The sequence below is a fragment of the Psammomys obesus genome, unplaced genomic scaffold (assembly GCF_907164565.1).
Source record: "Psammomys obesus unplaced genomic scaffold, mPsaObe1.curated_primary_1811, whole genome shotgun sequence".
In the NCBI taxonomy this organism is placed as follows: Eukaryota; Metazoa; Chordata; class Mammalia; order Rodentia; family Muridae; genus Psammomys; species Psammomys obesus.
The window spans coordinates 21,911,283-21,931,900 of record NW_026585504.1 but is presented as its reverse complement, the minus strand read 5'-3'; the positions used below and the strand labels follow the sequence as shown (position 1 = coordinate 21,931,900).

At 42.7% G+C, this 20,618-nt stretch overlaps 1 protein-coding gene across 4 annotated transcripts in view; it reads left to right on the top strand.

Annotated features, from left to right (window-relative positions):
• The window catches only part of Fmn1 (formin 1), a 343,149-nt gene that overhangs the window by 70,110 nt on the left and 252,421 nt on the right, over positions 1 to 20,618 (top strand). The window contains exons 2-3 of one of the 4 annotated variants that reach the window (XM_055599026.1): positions 2,617 to 2,792; positions 18,765 to 18,882. The exons of 1 other annotated variant lie outside the window; for it this stretch is intronic. In XM_055599026.1, coding sequence (XP_055455001.1) covers positions 2,617 to 2,792; positions 18,765 to 18,882 — 294 coding nt within the window. Of the gene's footprint in view, positions 1 to 2,616; positions 2,793 to 15,631; positions 17,339 to 18,764; positions 18,883 to 20,618 lie in introns of those variants that run through there. 2 more of the 4 variants (XM_055599041.1, XM_055599033.1) reach the window with 2 other exon arrangements.

The following is a 20,618-nucleotide window of genomic DNA, read 5'->3' as shown; positions in this document are numbered from 1 at the left end:
ACTCACAAATTGTTTTATAAGTTATTTACTCATTTTTCCTGGAAGGTTGAATTTGTCCTTTGTCTTTAGTTTGTCAAACTTCTGAGATAACATCCCATGTAACCTGTATCTGCCCATGGTCCTTTCCTGTCCTAATGATCCTTGTCAAAATTATCATGCACCATGGTTTATCTTGCATGTTCTCGTCATAGGTCATTGTCTGGTTAGATTAAAGGCATCAGAAGTTGGCTCTTTAAAATGAAAGTCAACTCCAGAATTCAACTAATTTTTAATGATTCTGCTTAAGCTTTCTGTTGTCTTTCCTCTGTATAAAGAGTGAATTGGATTGCAGGCCTCACCTGATGAATGCGGTGTTGGCTAGACACTACATGTATGTGAGTGTGCATGCATGAACACATGCACATATATACATGTGTGGTTTTTCTGGGAACACAAAGTCTTTGCTATTGTGTGAATTCACTACTCTTTCATATCACTGTTCATACTGTGACAATAAACTTAGCCTCACCAGACAATATGCCTTTGATAAAATGAATGTCTTACCTGGGGTGCTTGTATAATGTATTTCGTGATATATATTATGTGTCATATGGCTATATTAATCTATGTAACCTTCCTCCAAAGCCAGAACTCACTCCATAGCCAAAATGAGACAAGTATAGGGATCTAGGTGAGGGACTAGTGTGTAATTATGGACTCGGGAAATGAGATGGAGTGGTGCGAGCATTGCATAGGTTTACAAGGGTGAGTTTCCTCCTTGCTTAACAGGGACAGAAATGCCCAGGACATGCCTGTAGGACACAGACGAGCCATCCCACAGCCACAAGAGCTGCAGGAGCTTCAGGTCTTCATAGTGATGCTTTCCTTTCAAGGTTGTCTGTGGAGGTGCTTTGAGTTTCTTTTAGTCATTAGCTTTCCCACCCCCCCCCCGACCCCTGCTCCTTGAGAATGGTACATGATTCCCTAAGTCAAAGCTCACATGAGCAGCTGGCTATATCTTCTGTAGACAGGGGTTATTAGGACCTCAAGCAGACAGAGACTTACTTACCTCAAGACACTTTGTCCTTATGAAGAAACTAGCTGAGTTCACTTTCCAGACACCTTACATTTGCAGAAATAATAACAGACTCCTGATGTCTTGGACTCTCATTTTTCTTAGTAGCTGAAAGTGCTTTGTGAACAGCCTTCAGAGGACAACTGTAGAAACAATGTGAACTCTGCCACTTCCACTCGGAAGTGTGATTAAAACTCGATGAACCGAACTCAGTATGCAAACAGAAATCAGAACCTTATGTGTTCTCAGCTTCTCTGCCACTTCCAATACTACTTTTGTATAAGAGAAGCATACTGCCTCACAGCCCCGTGTGCGCCAAGTGATTCTCAGCTCGGGTTATCTGTGAGTCAGGTTCGCAGCATGGCAGAGACCATCAGCCAGCTCTGGATCGCTGCCAGAGCTCCTCTCTTACAGGGATTATGTATAATAAACACCCTATCACATGTCCAGTGATCCATCTTACGAAAAGACACCGAGCCTGAGTCTTTATGGTCTACCTGGCTCTTCCAGGTTTGGCTGAGGTTGCTCACCAGGAATTCAAAGAGGACCAGGAATGCGAGTGCCTCTTGAGAGTCTCGTCTGTCATTGATCTAATCTATTATTTTCCAAACTGCATTCCAGTGCAGTAATGGTTTACAACATGTTTGGCTTAACAGATGTCCCTTAAAATTGATCCCATTACAAAATAAGTTTGGGGAGATCCCATTTGGTAAGTTTAGGGAGGTTGCTTTTTTAGAGCATGTAGCTTTTCTGACCGTGATATTTTTTTTTTTATCACAGAACATGTGTTGCCATCTCAAGAATGTCAGACAGAGGCCACTTACATAGTTTCTAAGAACATAGCCTCTCATGCTCAGCTAGCTGCCTGGCCTCGACCATTGCTTTCTTTTCTCCTTTACTGATCTTAGGAAGTTGAGGCTGTTGCTTACCTTCTTTGTGCTTCAGTCCATCCTCCCCCTAAAATGGGAGCTCGGGTGTTTCCCAATATTAGGTTATGTTGAAACTTGAAGACAGCCCTACTGTCACCCTGACATATTAAAATATGTCAGAGTAAGTTAGCTGACTATTCTGGAGATGACAAAAGTCAGTCCCAAATGCGGCATTCCCTCACCATCAAACTGACACGAACCATTATGCACAGTGCATGATGATTCTGTCTCTGGAAATAAAGGCACAGCTTCAGCCCCAGAAGAACAAATACATTAATGCCTTGGCTTGAGTGACAGCATGGAGTGGTAGAGCTAAACCCCGTGCCTCTCTTCCCCTGCTTCTCTCTGATTCTATTGTGAATAAGCAGAAACCGCCCAACCTGGGCTGGCAAGCAGGTCTTTGGAGCATAGGAAAGAGCTAGTGCACCAACTTTTCAGGGGTGAGGTCATACGCTTGAAGACTTCAAAAGAGCAGCTGGGAAAGGACCTTCACAAGGACAGAAAACCCTAAAAAGATAAACTGGAAAGTAAAGCCAGACATGGAGAGTGCCTTGCAGAACCCCTAAGCTTGCTGACTACATTATATTTCATCTCCCTGCTGTGTCACTGATGTTAGTCCCCGTGTTCACTTAGGTATCCCCTCTGAAGGCTTTCCCTGTGACAGCTTCAATGAGAAGACAGCGAAAGACCTTCCCAACAAGGATGGAGGTGCTTCTGTCCTGGGTTACAGAGCCGGACCACTCTGTCCATTTATGCTCCATGAAGAAAAAGAAAAATCAAGTAGAAGTGAATTGTACTTGGATCTCAACGTAAGTGGAAATCTTTGTGACTTTCCCGTGGTTCTTTGTGGTCTGCAGAAGCTCGTTTAATATGTAGTTAATGTAAATTGTATATGTGAAGTTTGCAAAGCTGCATTCTCTATGTGGATCATTGTTTGAAAAATAAATCAATGGGCTGCAGCAGACGAAGTCAAAATCTGTGCACCAGGATGTTACTGTGTCTACAGTTTCTTTCCAGAGTACTCTGTCTCATTACTTCTGATGCCTAAGCCTCCCTGTGGGAAGAAAACCATTTGCTGCTAGTCACTTAATATCATTGTACTAAAAATTTATGAATAACATATGCTAGCTGACAGTGAGGCTCTGCGTTTTCCAGTGAAACCCAAGTCACCTGTCTTCATTGCACATCTATAAACCTTCCCTTCTCTCCAGCTGCTCAAATAACAGCCCAACAAGTTGGTGGGAAACCTGCCAAATACAGGATGACCCATTTAAAAACATAGGCTTCTCCTTTCTCATTCATTCACACATCCACTGACACAGAAGCATTGAGTCCCCAGTACAAAGCATTGGGCAGGCTTAACCACTTCCAGTTTTAGATGGCCTGATAAAGTTGACCAAACCATTCCGTTTCTCATTGCCCTCTTTTCCCCACAGTTCCCAGCGGCTTTTTCTATTTTGCCTTTATTTTGATGCCCATTGAAAACCTCTTGTTCTCTGCTTCATTATATTCTGATATGAAAGTACATGCGTGGAGAGTGTGAGTCAGGCCTAAGATCATCTAGGTAACATTGTGGGTTTTCATAGGGGCGTGTTAGATCTGCTAGTTTTAGGTGGGTAGTAACAACTGAGTAGAACTTGGTTGGTTTTTTTTTTTTTTTTTCCATAACCATACAATAATAGTCACTATAGTCATTTCAGAAAAACATTTGACATTCATTTTCATAAAAGGGGGTTTGAAGGTTTGGAGAGCTGTCTCAGTGGTTAAGAGTACTTGCTGCTTTTGCAGAGGACCTGAGTTTACTTTCCAGTACCCACATGGCAGCTCACCACAACCTACATCCAGCTTCAGAGAATCTAACATTCTGGCTTCCACAGATGTGTCCAAGCAAAACACTCCCTCTGTCTCTGTCTCTGTCTCTGTCTCTGTCTCTGTCTCTGTCTCTCTCTCTCTCTCTCTCACACACACACACACACACACACACACACCTCACACATATACACACAAGTGCGTGCGTGAGAGACAGAGAGGCAGACAGAGGCAGAGAGGCAAAGAGAGACTGATTTTGCAAAGTCAAAGCTGGGACTCACTCGCTCAAGTGCAACAGTGACATCTATTGGCGAGCTAGAGTTATTTGAAGCTGTAGGGAATACAGGACTGCAAGGCAGCAAATCACAGGCAGCCCGGAGGGTAAGAGTGCCCAAAGGGAGTTGGAAAGGCTGTTTCTTTTTCCTTTCATGATTGTAGTTTTGTTGGAAATATGATAAAGCGTGTAGTTTATCACCTTTCTTCTATATGAATGGAATTATGTCTTTGCTTAACTTTTTATAGTTACAGGAATCACACATGGTCCTTGAAACTGTTTGAAACATAGAGGGAGAACAGAAATAACCCATCATCTCTGCACAATAATGCTGCTGGGAAACTTTAACAAGTTTTCTTTTCTTTTTCCCTGTGCATGACTTGTTTTCAGTGAGGATTTTTGTTTATTTAAGCAGGCATTCTTTTTTCTTTTTGGCTTACCCATGCTGTTTCAAAGTCTTAACAGATAAGCTGTAAGTGGTTGTGTGATATCAAGGGTATGCACGAGTTTCATCATTTCCTCCTCACTGAATGCCGAATTTGTTTTCAATTTTGGAATAGTGTTTATTTGTGCCCCTCAACACTTAGGGCTATTTTCTTATGGTAAATTTGTATTTCCTACATGTGTTCTGGGGCATTTGATAGGTATCACTACATAGAAAGAAAGTTGTTTTCCTAAAAATAGGCACCAAGATATATTTATCTAAGTATATATTTACATAGTACCTATATGGATAGGTAATAAAAATAAAACATATTTACTTATCTCTTAGTTTTCCATTCATTATAAATTTTTAAAAATGAGAGTAGTTTCTTAAGGGTATGCAGGTCATCAGTTCCTACCCTCTGAGTTCTGGATTCCCTCTCTTCCTTTTAGGTTCCTCTCTCTCCCTCAAGCAATGCAGCTTGAACCTTACAGGTTTGATATTGTTATTCCAAGTGAGACTTCTGGAGTGGAAAGTTTTGGTGTCTTTAAAAACTCAGTTATGGTGCTCACTTCGGCAGCACGTTTACTAGAAATTAAACACCAACAAAGCAAATAATCCAATTTTAAAATGGGGTACAGAGCTAAAAGAGAATTTCAACAGAGGAATATCGAATGGTGGAGAAACACTTAAATTCTCAACGTCCTTAGTCATCACAGAAATGCAAATCAAAACGACTCTGAGATTCCATCTTACACCAGTCAGAATGTCTAAGATCAAAAACTTATGTGATAACACATGCTGGCAAGGATGTGGGAAAAGGGGAAACCCTCCTTCATTGCTGGTGGGAGTACAAACTTGTACAACCACTTTGGAAAGCAATCTGGTGCCTTCTCAGAAAATTAGGAATAGTGCTACCTTAAGACCCAGGTATACCACTCACTTACACAATGGAATGCTACCCGGCTATTAAAAACAAGGAAATCATGAAATTTTCAGGCAAATGGATGGAACTAGAAGAGATCATCCTGAGTGGGGAAACTCAGAAGCAGAAAGACGCATGGCACATACTCACTTATAAGCAGATATTAGCCATACAGTACAGGATAACCATACTAAAATCCACAGACCTAAAGAAGCTAAATAACAAGGAAGATCCTAGAGAGGATGCTTAATTTCATTCAGAAGGGCAAATAGAATAGACACCAGAAGTGATTGAAGAGAGGAAGCAGGACAGGAGCCTACCATAGATATCCTCTGTAAGGCTCTACCCAGCAGGAATCAAAGCATATGCCTAGACTCACAGCTAAACTCTGGGCAGAGCACAGAGAGTCTTATGGAAGAGTCAGGGGAAAGAAGGACCTGGAATGAACAGGAACTCCACAAAGAGAACAACAAAGCTAACAAATCTGGGGGGTGGGTGCTGCAGAAACTGATGCCCCAAGGAAGGACCATGCATGGAGAGGACCTAGACCATCTGCTCAGTTGTTGCCCACAGACAGTGCAGTCTCCATGTAGGTATCCTAGTAAGGGGAGGAGGGGTATTCTCTGGAATCAACTCAGTTGCCTCCTTTTTGATCATTTTCCCCTGGAGGAGAGGCCTTGCAAGGTGACAGAGGAGGAGGATCCAGGTGGTCCTGATGAGATTTGAAAGGGCTAGGATCAGATGGTAGGGGAGGAGGATTCCACCTTTCTGTGGACTAGGGGAGGGGGATTGGGAGAAGAGGGAGGGAAGGTGGGACCAGGAAGAGACAAGGGAGAGGGCTACAGTTGGGATATAAAGTAAATAATTTTTTTTTAAAAAAATAATATATATTTTTTAAACCAAAAACCTCAGTTATGTAAACATGTTTTTGTTCTAATCCCAGGTGTGGGACATAGGGCTGATTCAGACTGTCCACAGCAGTAAACTATTTGCCTTGTGTGGGCTCTTTCCCAGCTGCAGATAGTTTAATTCTGAGGACTCTGGAGAGAGAAGGGGGGCACACAATAGGAAAAAGGCTGTTGATGCACACATTCCCCCTCCGCTGCTCCTGGTTGCTGTTGATGCAGTTTGATGAGAAGTTGAGATATCCTGAAACAAAGAGTGGACTTGCTCCAAGGAACCCAAGGACCCTAACCAGCAGGAAGTAGCTAATGAGAACTATGCCCATTCTCGACTAACCTTTCTCTCCTACCTGGTGTTAGAAGGGATTGGAATGGAGAAGGAAGGAAGAGGCATTAAGAAACCAACACAAAATAGAGTTAAAAAGGTATGCCAACAGACTTCCACTCAAAATATACCCCTATTTAGAAAATGTGTGTGTACCCTTTTAGTAACGACAAGCACACCGGAGGTCCTTCTTGGCTGGGGGAAGTGGGACCAAGATTTAGATACCGTGTTAATCAGCTTTCCATTAAGATATCTGACACGAAGTTGAGCTTATTTCCCTGCTATGGTTCCAGAAACGCCAGTCTGTGATCAGCTGGCCCCCTTGCTTTAGGTGTGTGATAAGGTGGACTGTTATGTCAGGGATTCATGGTCAAATTAGGCTGCTCAACTCCCAGCATTAGTCAGGAGGCATAGAGGGAGGTAGAAATACAGGCATGAAAGCTGAAGGCACAGTGTCTTAGTCAGGGCTGCCATTGTTTTGATGAAACAGCATGAGCTAAAGCAACTTGGGGAGGAAAGGGTTTATTTCATTCACAGTTCCATATCAAAAGCAGTAGGGCAGGAACTCAAGGAGGGCAGGGAACTGAATGCAGAGCTGATGCAGAAGCCATGGAGGGGTGTTACTTAAAGGCTTGCTCCTCAAGGGTTGCTCAGCCTGCTTTCTTATAGACCCCAGGGCCACCAGCCTAGGGATGGTATCACCCACAGTGGGCTGTGCCCTCCCACCTCAGTCACTGATTAAGAAAATTTCCTACAGCTTGCCTACAGCCGGATCTTGTGGGGACAATTCTCAACTGAGGCTCTCTCCTCTTTGCTGATTCTAGCTTGTGTCAAATTGATATAAAATCAGCCAGTACAGGTACAAAATACCCTGAGGCAAACCCCTAGTGATCTACTTTCTCCAACCAGCCCCCAACTCTTTTTTAGTTTTCAGCACTGCTCCATAGCCCATCAAGCTATGGATCTTTGAATAGATTAATTCACTAATGAAGTTAGAACCCCCTTGATCCAATCATCTGCCTAAATCCTTCTGAGCACTGCTTCATAAGGGATCAAGGCTTCAACTCATGAGCTTTGAGCTTTGGGTGGGGCATTTCAGATTCAAGTCATTACGAAATCTAGGGACAGGGAAGACTATATTTCCAGGCAGTGTTTCATCAATGTTATTCACTGAACCAGCACTGTTCTGCTTTCAAATTTGAACATAACTTCTGTTACCCTTAGATTGTGAGTTTGCTATGATTGTGCTGACTCTCAATTGCATGTAAGGATGGCAGCTGGAACATTTAGTAATTGTTGGGAGTTTAGCATCTATAAATGATAGTGAAGCCTGGCATTAGCCTGGGCTGCTAGAGTCCTTCCATTCAGCTGGACATTTGTTGTTTAGTTACTAAAAGATCTAGGTTGTGAAGTGTCTTGATTTCCTTTCTATAGCCCTGATAAAAATGCCATGACCAGAAGCAGCTTGGGGTGAAAGCAGTTTATATTTTGGCTTTCACATCCTAATCACAGAAGGAAGTGGGGGCAGAAACTCAAGTAGAGGCCATGGACGGATGCTTCTTACATGCTTCCTCCACCTGCTTTATTACCACTTGCCTTATTACCACCTGCCCAAGGGTAATGGAATCCACACTGGATGGGGTCCTTCCATATCAATCATTAATCAAGGACTTGCCCCACAGGCTTGATACAGGGCATCTGAAGGGGGCAGGGTTTTTGGGTTTTTTTTTTTTTTTCAGTTGAGGTTTGTCTTAGTTAGGGTTACTATTGCTGTGAAGAGATATCATGACCATGCCAACTCTTTCAAAGAAAAACACTTAATTGGGGCTTGCTTACAATTTGAGAGATTTAATCCATTGTCAGCATGGAGAGAAGCATGGCAGCCTGTAGGCAGACAGTTCTGGAGAAGGAGCTGAGAACTCTACATGTGGATCCATAGACAGCAGAAAGAGAAAGGAGCCACTGGGCATGGCCGGGGGGCTTCTGAAACCCCAAGGACCACTCCCAGTGACACACTTCCTCCAACAAGGCCATCCTTACTCCAATTAAGGGCCATATGTCTTAATTCCTTTATACAGTACCACTCTCTGGTGACCAATGAATTTGTGAGCCCATGAGGGCCATTCTTATTCAAACCACCACAAGGTACCTCTTCTCAGATGACTCTAGTTATATCAAGGAAACAAAACAGTAACCAACACAGTAAGGAAACAGAACAGCATCGAATTACTAAACTAAAGGAATAAAAGCAAATGTTGTATTTTTTTTCAGTCTCTTAAAGGCAGATCTCTTCTACCTCCCTTTCAGTGTTTCAGTGTGAAAAGAAAAACTGTTAACACTATAGCTTAAAAAACACAGTTCAAAATAGGAAACACTTATAATTAGATAGTTCTAGTACAAAACCTGGCTCTGCCATTCCTTGGGTAACTACTCTCAGACTTGACCCAATTTCTCTGAAATGCCCTGTAACATTTATAGCCATGCTTAATAGAATGGCTGCTTAGCACATGGAGCTACTTAAATGAAGTCTCATTAAAAACTTCAGTTGTTAGTTGCTGGCCATGTTTTCAGTGCATAGAGAACACTGGAGTGGAGCTATTGCTGACTGTTTCAGAGGACAAGAGGTAGAAAAATTTCTTTATTGTGCACACTTGCATTGAACAGAGCTAGTCTAAGAACAGGGAGACTAATGATGCCTTGCTCATAGCATTGTGGAGTAAATTTAGACATAATAAGCAACATGTAAGGAACCTATGATACATAATGCTCACTGTGGATGCCAGTGGCATCCGGAAACATTGGTTGTCTCCACCCTCTGCCTTTGTGCATGCTTTTCTCATCTATCTGTCTTTTCCTCCTTACCTCTCTTCCTCCCACCCTCCCCTTTTTGTGACGCCAGGGATTGAACCTAAAGTCTTGACATGGTAAACAAGCATCCTACCACTGAGCTATCTCCTCAGTTCTTGGTTTATTATTTGAGACAGAAACTCAAGATGCAGCCCGGGATGGCCTAGAACTCACTGTGTAGCCCAAGATGCTCTCAAACTGCCTTTCTATTGGCTTTGCCTCTCAAGTACTGGGACTATAGGTACATGCCTCTATAGCTAGCATAGCCATCCTCCCTAGCTTTTTCTATTTCTTCCTTTAATTTAAAAAAAAAAAAAAATATATATATATATATATATATATATATATATATATATATATATATAACAGGATTTGGAGAGTTAGAGTTTGGGAATTGAACTAATTCTCAAGACAACTAGGTAATGATGAAAATAAATGGCAAGACAAGTATTATAAGTTTGTCTCTCATATACAGAATCTAGACTTTTTAAAAATATTAAATCTAGCTTTATATCAGTGTCATATAAATCAGGAGGTGTTGGGAAGCTCTCCTGGGGAGCAGGAGAAGACCATGAGTTGAAGGAGAAAAATATGAACAAAGAATGGTGATGTACATGTATGAAAATGTCCTAATATGGTCCATAATAGTATATGCTAAGTAAATAATATTAGAATATAAGGAAGGAAATAAACAGATACCTATTCATAGCAGCAAAGAGATATATGGTGTTGCTGTTGGGAAAGAGGAGAAGCAAGCAGCTTTAGGCAAAAGTAGTTTATTAGATTTCAGACTCTATTCGTAACTTTTGCCAGAAACAACTTTGAAATGGTTTCTCCACAGACTCTATGCCTGCTATCATAGTTATCCCAGGGGCACAACTGAGTTTTTCTGCTTGCTTTGGAAAACCCCAAGATCCTTCAGAAAGGTGGCCCACAAAATTCTGTACCTCTTATCAGACACACAAGTTTAGACAGATTTTTTTTTTCCATTTTATTTGTTGTTAATAGTAGTCCCCTCTTCAGATAATCTTTGACACTGGCTAGAGGAATCCAGTCTTAGAAATATTTGATAGTAAGAATCACCAGCCTTGTAATGTCCAACTTGATCTTACTTTTCACATCTTTAAGAGTAAATAATTATGGAGCAGCACCTTTGAAGTCTGATGAACTGACTTAACGACAGAAAAAAAAAATCAGAGCTGTCATGGCATGACAGTGAAGATGGGGAATCACAGATGTGTGACTGCCCTTCCAGGGTATCCATATGTGTTAGCAGACATTTGAGGGACGAGTGAGGACACTCCAAATCCACAGATCCTCCCACCCCAGAAATGGCTGAATTGATTTGAAAGTCATCTTGGACCAGGAAATATAACAAAGAATAGAGTGAACCTATGACCTTCTGCAGAATCACCTGAGAAAACCTTTTAGCTATTCACTCTCCAAAGGTGAAAGAGATGGAAAATCCAACCCTGAAAGCACTGGCCCTGAAACACTCAAAGGAATCCCTTGAAAGAATTGACTTTGGAGTCCAATTCACTTAGAGGATAAATGAGACAGTGACTTGGGAAACCATTAGTCCCTCTTTCCAAATGGATCATGAGTTCTCAGAAGAGAGCAACTCGTTGCTTGCACTGTCAATTAATCAGTAACTGTTTCTTTCCTACTGCCCAAAACACAAAACAAACAAGTCTGTTAGATATGGTTTGACATCACTAAGAAAGGTTTTTTGTTTGTTTGTTTTTGTTTTTTTCCCATGAAAGCATGCAGTGCTCATGAAATACTATGACCAGGCGTAGAGGGGAATAGCAAACACATGCAGTTGTTTGTGTGATCCTCACAGTCACCATGGCATAGGTACTGTTGTTAAATCAGTTACCAGGTGACAAAGCCACAGTACAGGGAGCCTATGTCATTTGTCCAGGACCAAGCTTATAGGTGCTGAGCTTGGAAATAGTCTAAGAACCAGAACCATGTTTAACTGCACACAGCCCTTGTTCATAGAAAGATCATGCACCATCTGCTCTCTTCAAGCTCCACAGCAAGGCCAACCTCGTCATTATCCGTTTAATTTCTTTTTACATTGCTGTCAATATTTAACCCATTTCCATGGTGGCACCAGTCTTATAACTATTTTATACTGCTCAACAGGAAAAGGCTTTAATCACTGGGACTCATCCTTACACAGTACATATGTAACTTTGTTGTTTTACGTTTTGTTTTTTGAGACAGGATTTCTCTGTGTAGCCTTGGCTTTGCTGCTTGCTCTGTAGACCAGGCTAGCCTCCAATTCAGAGATGTGCTTGCCTCTGCCTCTCGAGTGCTGGAATTAAAGACTTGGACCATCATTGCCTGGCTATTTGGCCTGTTTTTTGTTCAACTGATTAGCAGAAATAGTTGATAGCTATTATTTGGTGCTGGTATAAGTTAGTTGGGGGTAGAAGGCACAGATGTTTCAAGCATAGGAAAAGCCCAGGGAGGTCTTAGTCTTAATTTACATTACTGTAGACTTTCAGGTTTAGTTGACATTACTCTAAATTAATTAGAAGTAAGGTGCTAGAAGATGTGGGAAGTGACGGGGGGATGGGGGTAAGATCTCCTGGCCACTGGACAATGTGCTGCAGGGCAAGAGGGAGGTAGGGAATCTCATTTCCCTTCTAGATTTGCCATTTGTGAGGTGTCGGCTGATAGCGGCTGTTTAACTTCTCTTGACTTGAGATGTCTTCATCTTTAAAATGAGGTCAAGATGTTTGACTTGTCATTCTTCAAGGCCCAAAGTCAGCTCAGATTTACACATATCCTTCCATAATCCTTTTAGATGAAACTTCACAATATTAGACGTCATAATTTTTTTCTGCTTTCCAAATATTGCATTAGATTTCATTTTGTGAACTAAGCGATACTCCCATTATTTTATTTTCATTCAGAGTGACACAGGAGATAGATAGCTTTCTGTACATTGTAATGGAAAGAGACCCATCATCGATAGTGCAAGTTGCTGATATAAGTAATGGTAGGAACAGGGACTGGAGATAAAAGGAAAATTAAAGGTTAACATGGCAACTAAAATAGATGAATAAAAAGAGACCTAGAAGTTAGGTGTGAGATAACCAGGGTAGCCAGGAAAGAAGAAGAGAAAGGACAGAGCTCTGGGCCACTGACAGCAGGCTGAAGCTCTTGAAGAGTGAATACAAAGCACTCTTGTCCTTTCATGAATTCTTGCTCCTAATGTAGATGATTATGACAGACTACAGAAGGGTAGCTTCTAACTAGGGTACCAACCACCTCAGAGCACCCTGTAGATAAGGAGGTAAACATGAGGCAACCAAGAAAGACTGCAGCTACACCTTACTGGCTGGGATGGAGTTAACTCTCTGCCACAGTAAAACCCCAAGCTGGTCAAGTGAATAAGAGGACAAAGAAAATTGACAACGATGAAACATTTGCAAAATCTGGAGGTAGTAATAGTGGCCAAGTGACTAACAGCTTGCAGCCAATGTCAAAGCTGAGTCAGGAATGGGCAGAGGAAGGCTTCATCTTGCCCTGACTGGGTGGATAACCCATGAACAATAGGTGATCATCTCCCTGGTTGGGCCTTTGGGACAGGCATAATGAGTCTAGGCCTACCATTGTCTTAGCTCTTGAAAACCCAGAAAATTAACTAATCTCAGTAGAGATGACCTCATCCTCTGCCCAGTTTCTGCCATACCCTACAGAGCTTCTCGATAAAAAAAAATTCAGTGGCTTTTTTTCTCTCTTAGAAGCTCTCATTTTCATTTCTAGTTTTTCTGTAATAATTTGTCCTAAGTGATTTGAATTACAGTTAAATAACTACTTAAATATTTTGTCTTAAAGTTCCCCACAATGGAAAAGCATAGTCATTCTCTGTCAATAAGTTTTTGTGAAGTCCGTCTCTGTGTCATTCCAAAGGAGAAAGTATACCTCCGATCCTAATAAGACTGTACCACCTTTGTCTTTTAAGACTCCACCATGTGTAGTGTCCTAGAAGGTGGTTAAGAATGCATCCTGGAGTCAAATACTTTGTTTATTGACCCTGTAAACATTAATATTTTTGTCTCAGTTTTCTAGCAGGAGAAACAGAATAAGTTCCAACCTTTAGTGGCCATTTGTATCTAATGAGTTAGTATATTCAAAGCATTTAATACAATCTGTGGACACATAGTAAATGCTCCATTCTAGGTATTACTGTATTCATTCCTATTCACCACTCTGTGAAGTCTACTCAGTTGCCTTCTCTTGACTTTGATTTCATAATTAGAAATAAGTCTAGTAAATGAGTCTAGTGAATAAGTCTAGCAAAGCTTTACTGTCTAGAGCAGAGGGGTGTCAACCCAATAATCTGAACCATGAATAGACTCTGTACACTTCTAGAGAGACTGACAAGCCCTTCCAGCTTATATTTTTACCCAGGCCTGTTGAAGTGCCTGAAAACTCACTCTGGGAACCAGTCTGAAGTTATAGCAGAGCAAATAACATCCTTAGAGAAAAAGAAAACACCAAGTAAGCCAAGCTGTGTTGTCCCCGTGCTCCCCTGCCCTGCCTCCGTTCTGAGTTCTGTGTGTGCAGCTCTTGAAACTGGAGTGATGATCCCTTCTTTCCACATTCTCAGAAAAGACAGATTTTTATCACTGGGCATTTCCTCTAGACCGGAAGCCTTATCAGAGATGTAAATGGTACCAGCATATCTTTCTCCTCTCCCCACCTCTTCTTCTTCCCTGATGTTTACTTTGTTTTGTTTAATTTTGTTGTTTTGCTGTGCTGGAGACAGAGCCCAAAAGCTTGTGCACAGTAGGCACACATCCTGCCTCAGCTACGTTCCTAACACCATGCCATTTAAGGTGACATCAGTTAGTATTCCCAAAATGTCAGTGTTGGAACCAATTAGGGTTTGTAATTACCTATAAGGTTTGATGCAACGTACACCCCTATATTTGCATCTTTCTTTCTTTTTTCTCTCCTTTCTTTCTTTCTTTCTTTCTTTCTTTCTTTCTTTCTTTCTTTCTTTTTCAGCCAAACATTGTTAAAAATGCATTATTGCAACAAGAATTCCCCAGACCTTTGGGTTTGACAGGAAGCTATCCCAGAGGTAACTTGGCATCTGTGATTCCCCTACCCCATAGCCTCAGATTTCAGAATTCCAGGTCTGCAGCATATATTCAGGATGATGTTTTATCTAATCCGTGCTGGGTTTCTTTGTTTTTGCTATTTTGCGCAAAATGGGCAGTGGAGACCAAACTGATACATATTTTAGACCTTTAGAGAACTATAGATCCTGGGGGGGATCTTTGGTGAATGACTCTCCAAGAAGTCAGGCTGTGTGCTGCTGTCCTGCCATGCCAGGTCCATTTAATTGGTCCCAACACCAAAGCAGAGGAGTCCCTTCTGCCACCAGGATTCGTAATTCACTGAGAGAGACTGCTGCGGACAGACAGAAACCCAAGGTTGGTCCACAACTCTAGACAGTAATCACCCCCACGGGGCTGGGGCTGTTTACTCTGCTGCCCTATGGTAGGTAGGTGGAGGCTGGGTGTGGTGGGCGTGCTTGTCTAAGTACCTGTTTGTAGAACACCCAGGCAGGGCAGAGCTAAAACAGTAGTAATCTGAACCAGTCCGGTTGGTTTTCCTTCCCAGCAGTCAGAGAAAATCTGCATTCCAGGTGAAACCTGCCGGCTAGCTGAAGGAAAGCCTTTAAAAACAAAAGACATTCCAAGGGTAGTAAATTAACTGCTCTGAGAGCTGTGCGCACACTGAGAGGATCTGTTTTTCTTTACTTCCTGTCTTTGATTAGGGGTTTGTAAGAGGCTGTAGATGTGGGTAAATTGCTTGGTTTGGGGTCTGGCCTCTGATTAGGACCCGGATGGAAAGGGGACCTAATTTCAGAAGTTCTTCGGTCATTTTTTGCTGATTCACTTTGGAATCTCTTGGGCTGCACCGGGGTGGGGGTGGGGGGGCGGTTCAGGGCTGTCAGGACCAGCTTGCCGGCTCAGCACTTTTAGGAACCTCAACTTGCTCACCAATGAGGAAGTTGAATGCCACCAGGCTCTGGGGCGGAGCTCCTCCTGAAGTCCTGGGCTGGGATTACGGGACAGGCTGACTTTGCCTGCCACAAGAAGCCTTTTGTCCCAGGGAGTAAATACGGAAGTCCAGAAGAGCAGCCTGCCTGCCCATTGTAGTAAAGGTGTGCAGCCCCAGCTGCTTTGGGGCACAGAGCTGCCCAGACTTAACAAGTTGCCCTGGGCACGCCGGCATCGAGCAAACCGGAAGGGAGAGAGGGAGAGAGAGCGCTGTGACCTGAAAGAGACCAAGTGTGTTCTCTGAGCTGCTGAAAGCCTGGCTCCCTCCCCGGTCCTGTCACTCCCTGTCCTGTAAGTCAAGAGCAGATGGAGCGGATAAACTGAGAGAGCAGGGCAGGTAACTAACAAGGCAGAACTTCTGTCAAGGGCACTTCGGGGACATGGAGGAGGTTGGTAACTCTCTCAACAGCAGAGATGTGCTGGAACCAGACAAACCCGAAGCCGGACTTGAGATGGCTCAGTCGATCCTGAGTAAATTCTCTATGAAATCCCTGTTTGGATTTACAAGTAAATTGGACTCCTTGGATCCTGAAGAGGAAGATGCTGTGCTGAAGGCATTTCGAAGTTTACAGGTGGATCCCGCTTCTGAGCAAGGTGATCCCAGCGAAGGCTCACATCAGCCACAGGCAGAGGCTCCAGTTCCACCTGATCTTAAAAATGATGGGAAGGCAGCAAGGGCGGAGACAGGATCGGAAGGAAGTCTGGGGAAAGCCAGCTCAAACACCTCTTCCCCTGGTCATGAGCTGCTTTCGCCTGCCACTGTGAGTGCGGACAGTGAGGAAGTAATTTGGGTCCGTGGAACCCTGGTTCACACCACCAGTGATTCTGATTCTGAAGATGGAGGCCAGGAGGCAGAAGAAGGAAGCGGCCTTGATACCCAGGAGTCCACCCCTGTCGTTTCTTGTGAACCTTCTCAAGAGCCCAAAGAAAAACCAGGCGAATCGAGAGAAAATATCGACACTGAGGAAACTGATGATGCAGAACTCTGTGCTGAAGAGTCTCAGAGGACTTTACCTGAGACAAGCAGCAAACTGGAACCTGCTGGTGAGAGTAGCCATCTGGCAGAGGACAGCCCCCGGCAGGACCAGGCTGTAGAAGAAAGGTCCCAAATCCCACCCACCCCAACAGATCAGACTGATGGTGTCATTGAGAACACTGTTTCTAAAAAAGAAGCTCCCGGAGAAAAAGTCTTCCAGCTTCCAGCTTTCTTTAGTGGGCTCCGTGTGCTGAAGAAGGGGGCTACCGCAGAGGCAGGGGAGACCATCACTGAAATCAAACCCAAGGATGGGGACCTGGCTTTGCTCAAGTTGACCCAGCCTGTTCAGAAGTCTCTGGTGCAGGGAGGCCCGCAGACAGCGAAGAGCCAGGGTAGAGCAACTGATCTGAAGGCCACTCCCACTCTTCTGGAGCAGCTATCTCAGCTGCTCAACATTGACATGCCAAGAACAGAACTGAAGGAAGCAGACCCCGAGTTCCATGGGGCAAGCGAGATGGGCTGTAGTCCCGACCAGGAGAGCCACAAGAGTTCTGGAGATGCCCAAGTCCAGGGTGGCCAGGTAAAGGCAAAGCCACCAGAGACGGCCCTAGAGGCCTTTAAGGCCTTATTCATCCGTCCCCCCAAAAAGGGGACCACAGCCGACACCTCTGAACTGGAAGCCCTGAAGCGAAAGATGAGGCATGAGAAGGAGTCACTCCGTGCTGTGTTCGAAAGGTCCAAGTCAAGGCCGGCAGACAGCCCCTCTGATCCCAAAAGTGTATGTAGAATTGGGTTCTGCATTTTGCCATAAAATGCTAATTTTTTTTTCTTTCTTGGTCATCTGTTAAAATGAATCTTAGTTGCCTGTCATTATTATTATACTCTTAGGTTAAAAAAAAAAAAGATAATAATGCTATTAAATCTGTCTTGCAAGAGAGTACTAACTTGGACAGAAGTGTTTCTCTTTGTTTTTCGTGAGTGTAATTAACCGTGATCTGTGTTATGGATGTATGGAAGGAACGGACACTGTGCATCCTGCGTTTAAGCATCCGTGGTCAAAGTGCTCATAAAGCATTAGCTACATGGGGAAGGCGATGTGATGTGCAAGCACAGCCCAGATTTATAAGGATTTTTTCACCACTCTGTTAGATTCCTGTGAATAATAGGTTCTCCTTTAGAAGTACGCCATTTAGCAAAACATGTGTTTATGGTGTAACTGAAATGTGTTCTGTGTTGTTTATATGGCTTCATGGTTGAGTATTGAATATAGAATGAGAAGGGGTTTTTAATACTGAATTTGCCGTTTATGTCAGGGTGGCCTTGATAGTTTCTGAGCTTGTCTCCCCATATACAAAACAGAGGGATCTAGCTCTAACCCTTATGGAAAGAATATATGAAATCAGCACAAGAGCACAAGAGAATCTAGCTAATAAAAGATGTAATTATTCAAAGAGATTCAAAGTTAATTTATAATGACCAAGGAGTGTCTAGCATTGAACGTTCAGGGGGAACAGTGGATAGAATTTCTTGTCACATACCAGGATTATCATGTCTGCCTGTATATTTAATTAAGTTATTAAAAATTAAAGTCTATAGAAAAAATTATCATAGGTTGTAGTTAAATGTAACCACCATTCATTCTAGTTGCAAAATTCAACTTCTTTTTTAAAAAATGAGCATGGAGTCGGTCTCTTTTATTTTTGTAATAGGAAAGAATTAAAGTTAGTGTGGAAAGCTTAGGGAAAGTATATCTTCAGTTATTGCTAATGCGCATGGAAAACACAAACTTAGCCCTTCTTGTAAGGAGTGCAGAGTTGGAGTATATTTCTAAGTATCCCGATGAATGTGCCAGATGATAATACATTTGTTTTTGCTTGTGCAGTTCAAAGTTTACATGTGCCCTTCAAAACAGCTGGACAATGAAGATAATACATAAAGGGTTGCATGTTACGTAGCTTTGAGGTTTTTTTTGTTTGTTTGTTTTTGTTTTTTTTTAACTTTAGCTTTTATCCCAACTGCTCCTTTACCCTTCTGGAAAAAGGCTCATCTTGTACTAAGACGGCTCACTTAACAAGTAATAGGAGCAAACGTGCAACTGGCCATTAAAATCGATATTAGGATTAGTGTTAGGATGCGTGATTTCAAGAATCAGTTGGCGCTGGACACACTTCCCTTAACTTATTCTTTGCCTGTTTTTTGCACAGCCTGACCAGAGCCCCACGGAGCAGGATGACAGGACTCCAGGCAGACTCCAGGCTGTCTGGCCACCCCCAAAGACAAAGGACGCAGAAGAAAAAGTGGGACTGAAGTACACTGAAGCAGGTAATGTGAAAGGAGCCTGGCACCCAGGAATGAAGCCCTTCCTGCCATGGCTTTTAGTTCAAGTTCAGAGAGCTCTAAGAGTCCGGGGTTTGGTTTCAGTATACATTATAATGCAGAAGGCTTCTTCTGGTTTTGCTCTTGGCCTTAAAACACACCACTTTGCACGTTTCCTGCCAGTGAACCTCTTAGGGATCAAAAGGTGACTGCAGTGGAATGAATGAAAGGGGGCACACGTGTCAAGGGGGAGTGCCTTTGGGGAGTGAAATGAGAGCAGGTAGATTACAAATTCTTCTGGAAGCAGGTGGCTGATGCACATATAATGTTTGTATGAGCTGGCAGCCGTGCCAGAAGGGGCGCATAGGATTCTCCAGAACTGTAATCTGATGTTCTGTTTGTCTCTGGCTAATGCTTCCCAGATAAAGGAACCTTGTGCAGAACTGAACATACAGATGCCATATCAGTTACTCGCTCTCTTTGGTTAGACAAAGCTTCATTTAATGCATGTCCAATTTAAAAGCAATCTAACTCGCTGGAAAACTTCCCAGGAACTCAACTTGAATCTATTTACGTGGAATAGGACTCTGGATAAAATGGAAAGTTCACATGAGAGTTAAAAAAAAAAAAAGTCACTGTAGAACTAGACGTGGATATATTTTAATTGTGTGTGTGTGTGTGTGTGTGTGTGTGTGTTGGGGGGGCAGGGGGTTGATTGTTATTTAAAATTCTTTACTTTCTTCCTGATACTTGGAGACTTGTCTCTCATACCCAGGGACTGTCACACAAAGAAAAAAAAATGGGGACAGTGCTTTCATTCTTTTTAAATTAAAGGATTACTTAGAAATTGGCAGGTGCTAGAAGAGGCTTTTGGATAGCTCCAAAGAAGAAATGCTTCTCGCTGTCATGTTCCAGTTTCAGTCTTATATTAACTTTCCTAAAGTGAGTTCACCTTAAGATTCTGGGCCAGGGTGTCCTGGGAAGGGGCCTTGTCCTGTATGAGGCTGCTGGGCTTGGGATGCAGCTCTGGTCTCTGCTGAGTTTTCACTTAACTAAGCTCATGTGGTAGGAAGAAAAAGAAAAGCTGATGTCTGTGATGCACCCAGGCAGGCTTTTGCTAAACACCACCTTTAAAATTTTTTTTTAAATTTCATTCCTGGTCAATATTCAGGGGGAAAGTTCTCCTGTAGGAAAGACTCATTTTCCATCCTTTGTTCTATGAGCCTAAGGACTTTGCATTTTCCATTTTCTCTCTTCCCCATGGGACACAGGAATCTTCATTGCTAAACCACATGACTTCCTCTGAGTTCCTCCTGTGTGTGTCTGTTCCCATTTTACGCACATGTTAGTGGTTCATTGCAGTGAATCTTCAGAAGGTGAAGGGAAGCCCTTCCTTTGTTCTTCTCTTATGCGTGGCTTATTATAAATATTATTTTTGTTGATAAACATGCATATTAAGTTTAGTTTACATAATTGTAGAAAGATACTTCATTTTGTAAGTGGCTCAAAGTTTAGTTGGTTCAGTAGGCTTTTGTGTAATATCAAGTATTAGTTGAGAATACACACATTGGCAAGGGAGTCTGGATATGGTCACTAGCGTCCGCATACCCAATCACAAACTTGTGCTTTCTCTGGGACAGTAATTACTTCACAGCATGCTGTTTTCTGCACCTCTTTCCTTCCTTCCTTCCTTCCTTCCTTCCTTCCTTCCTTCCTTCCTTCCTTCCTTCCTTCCTTCCTTC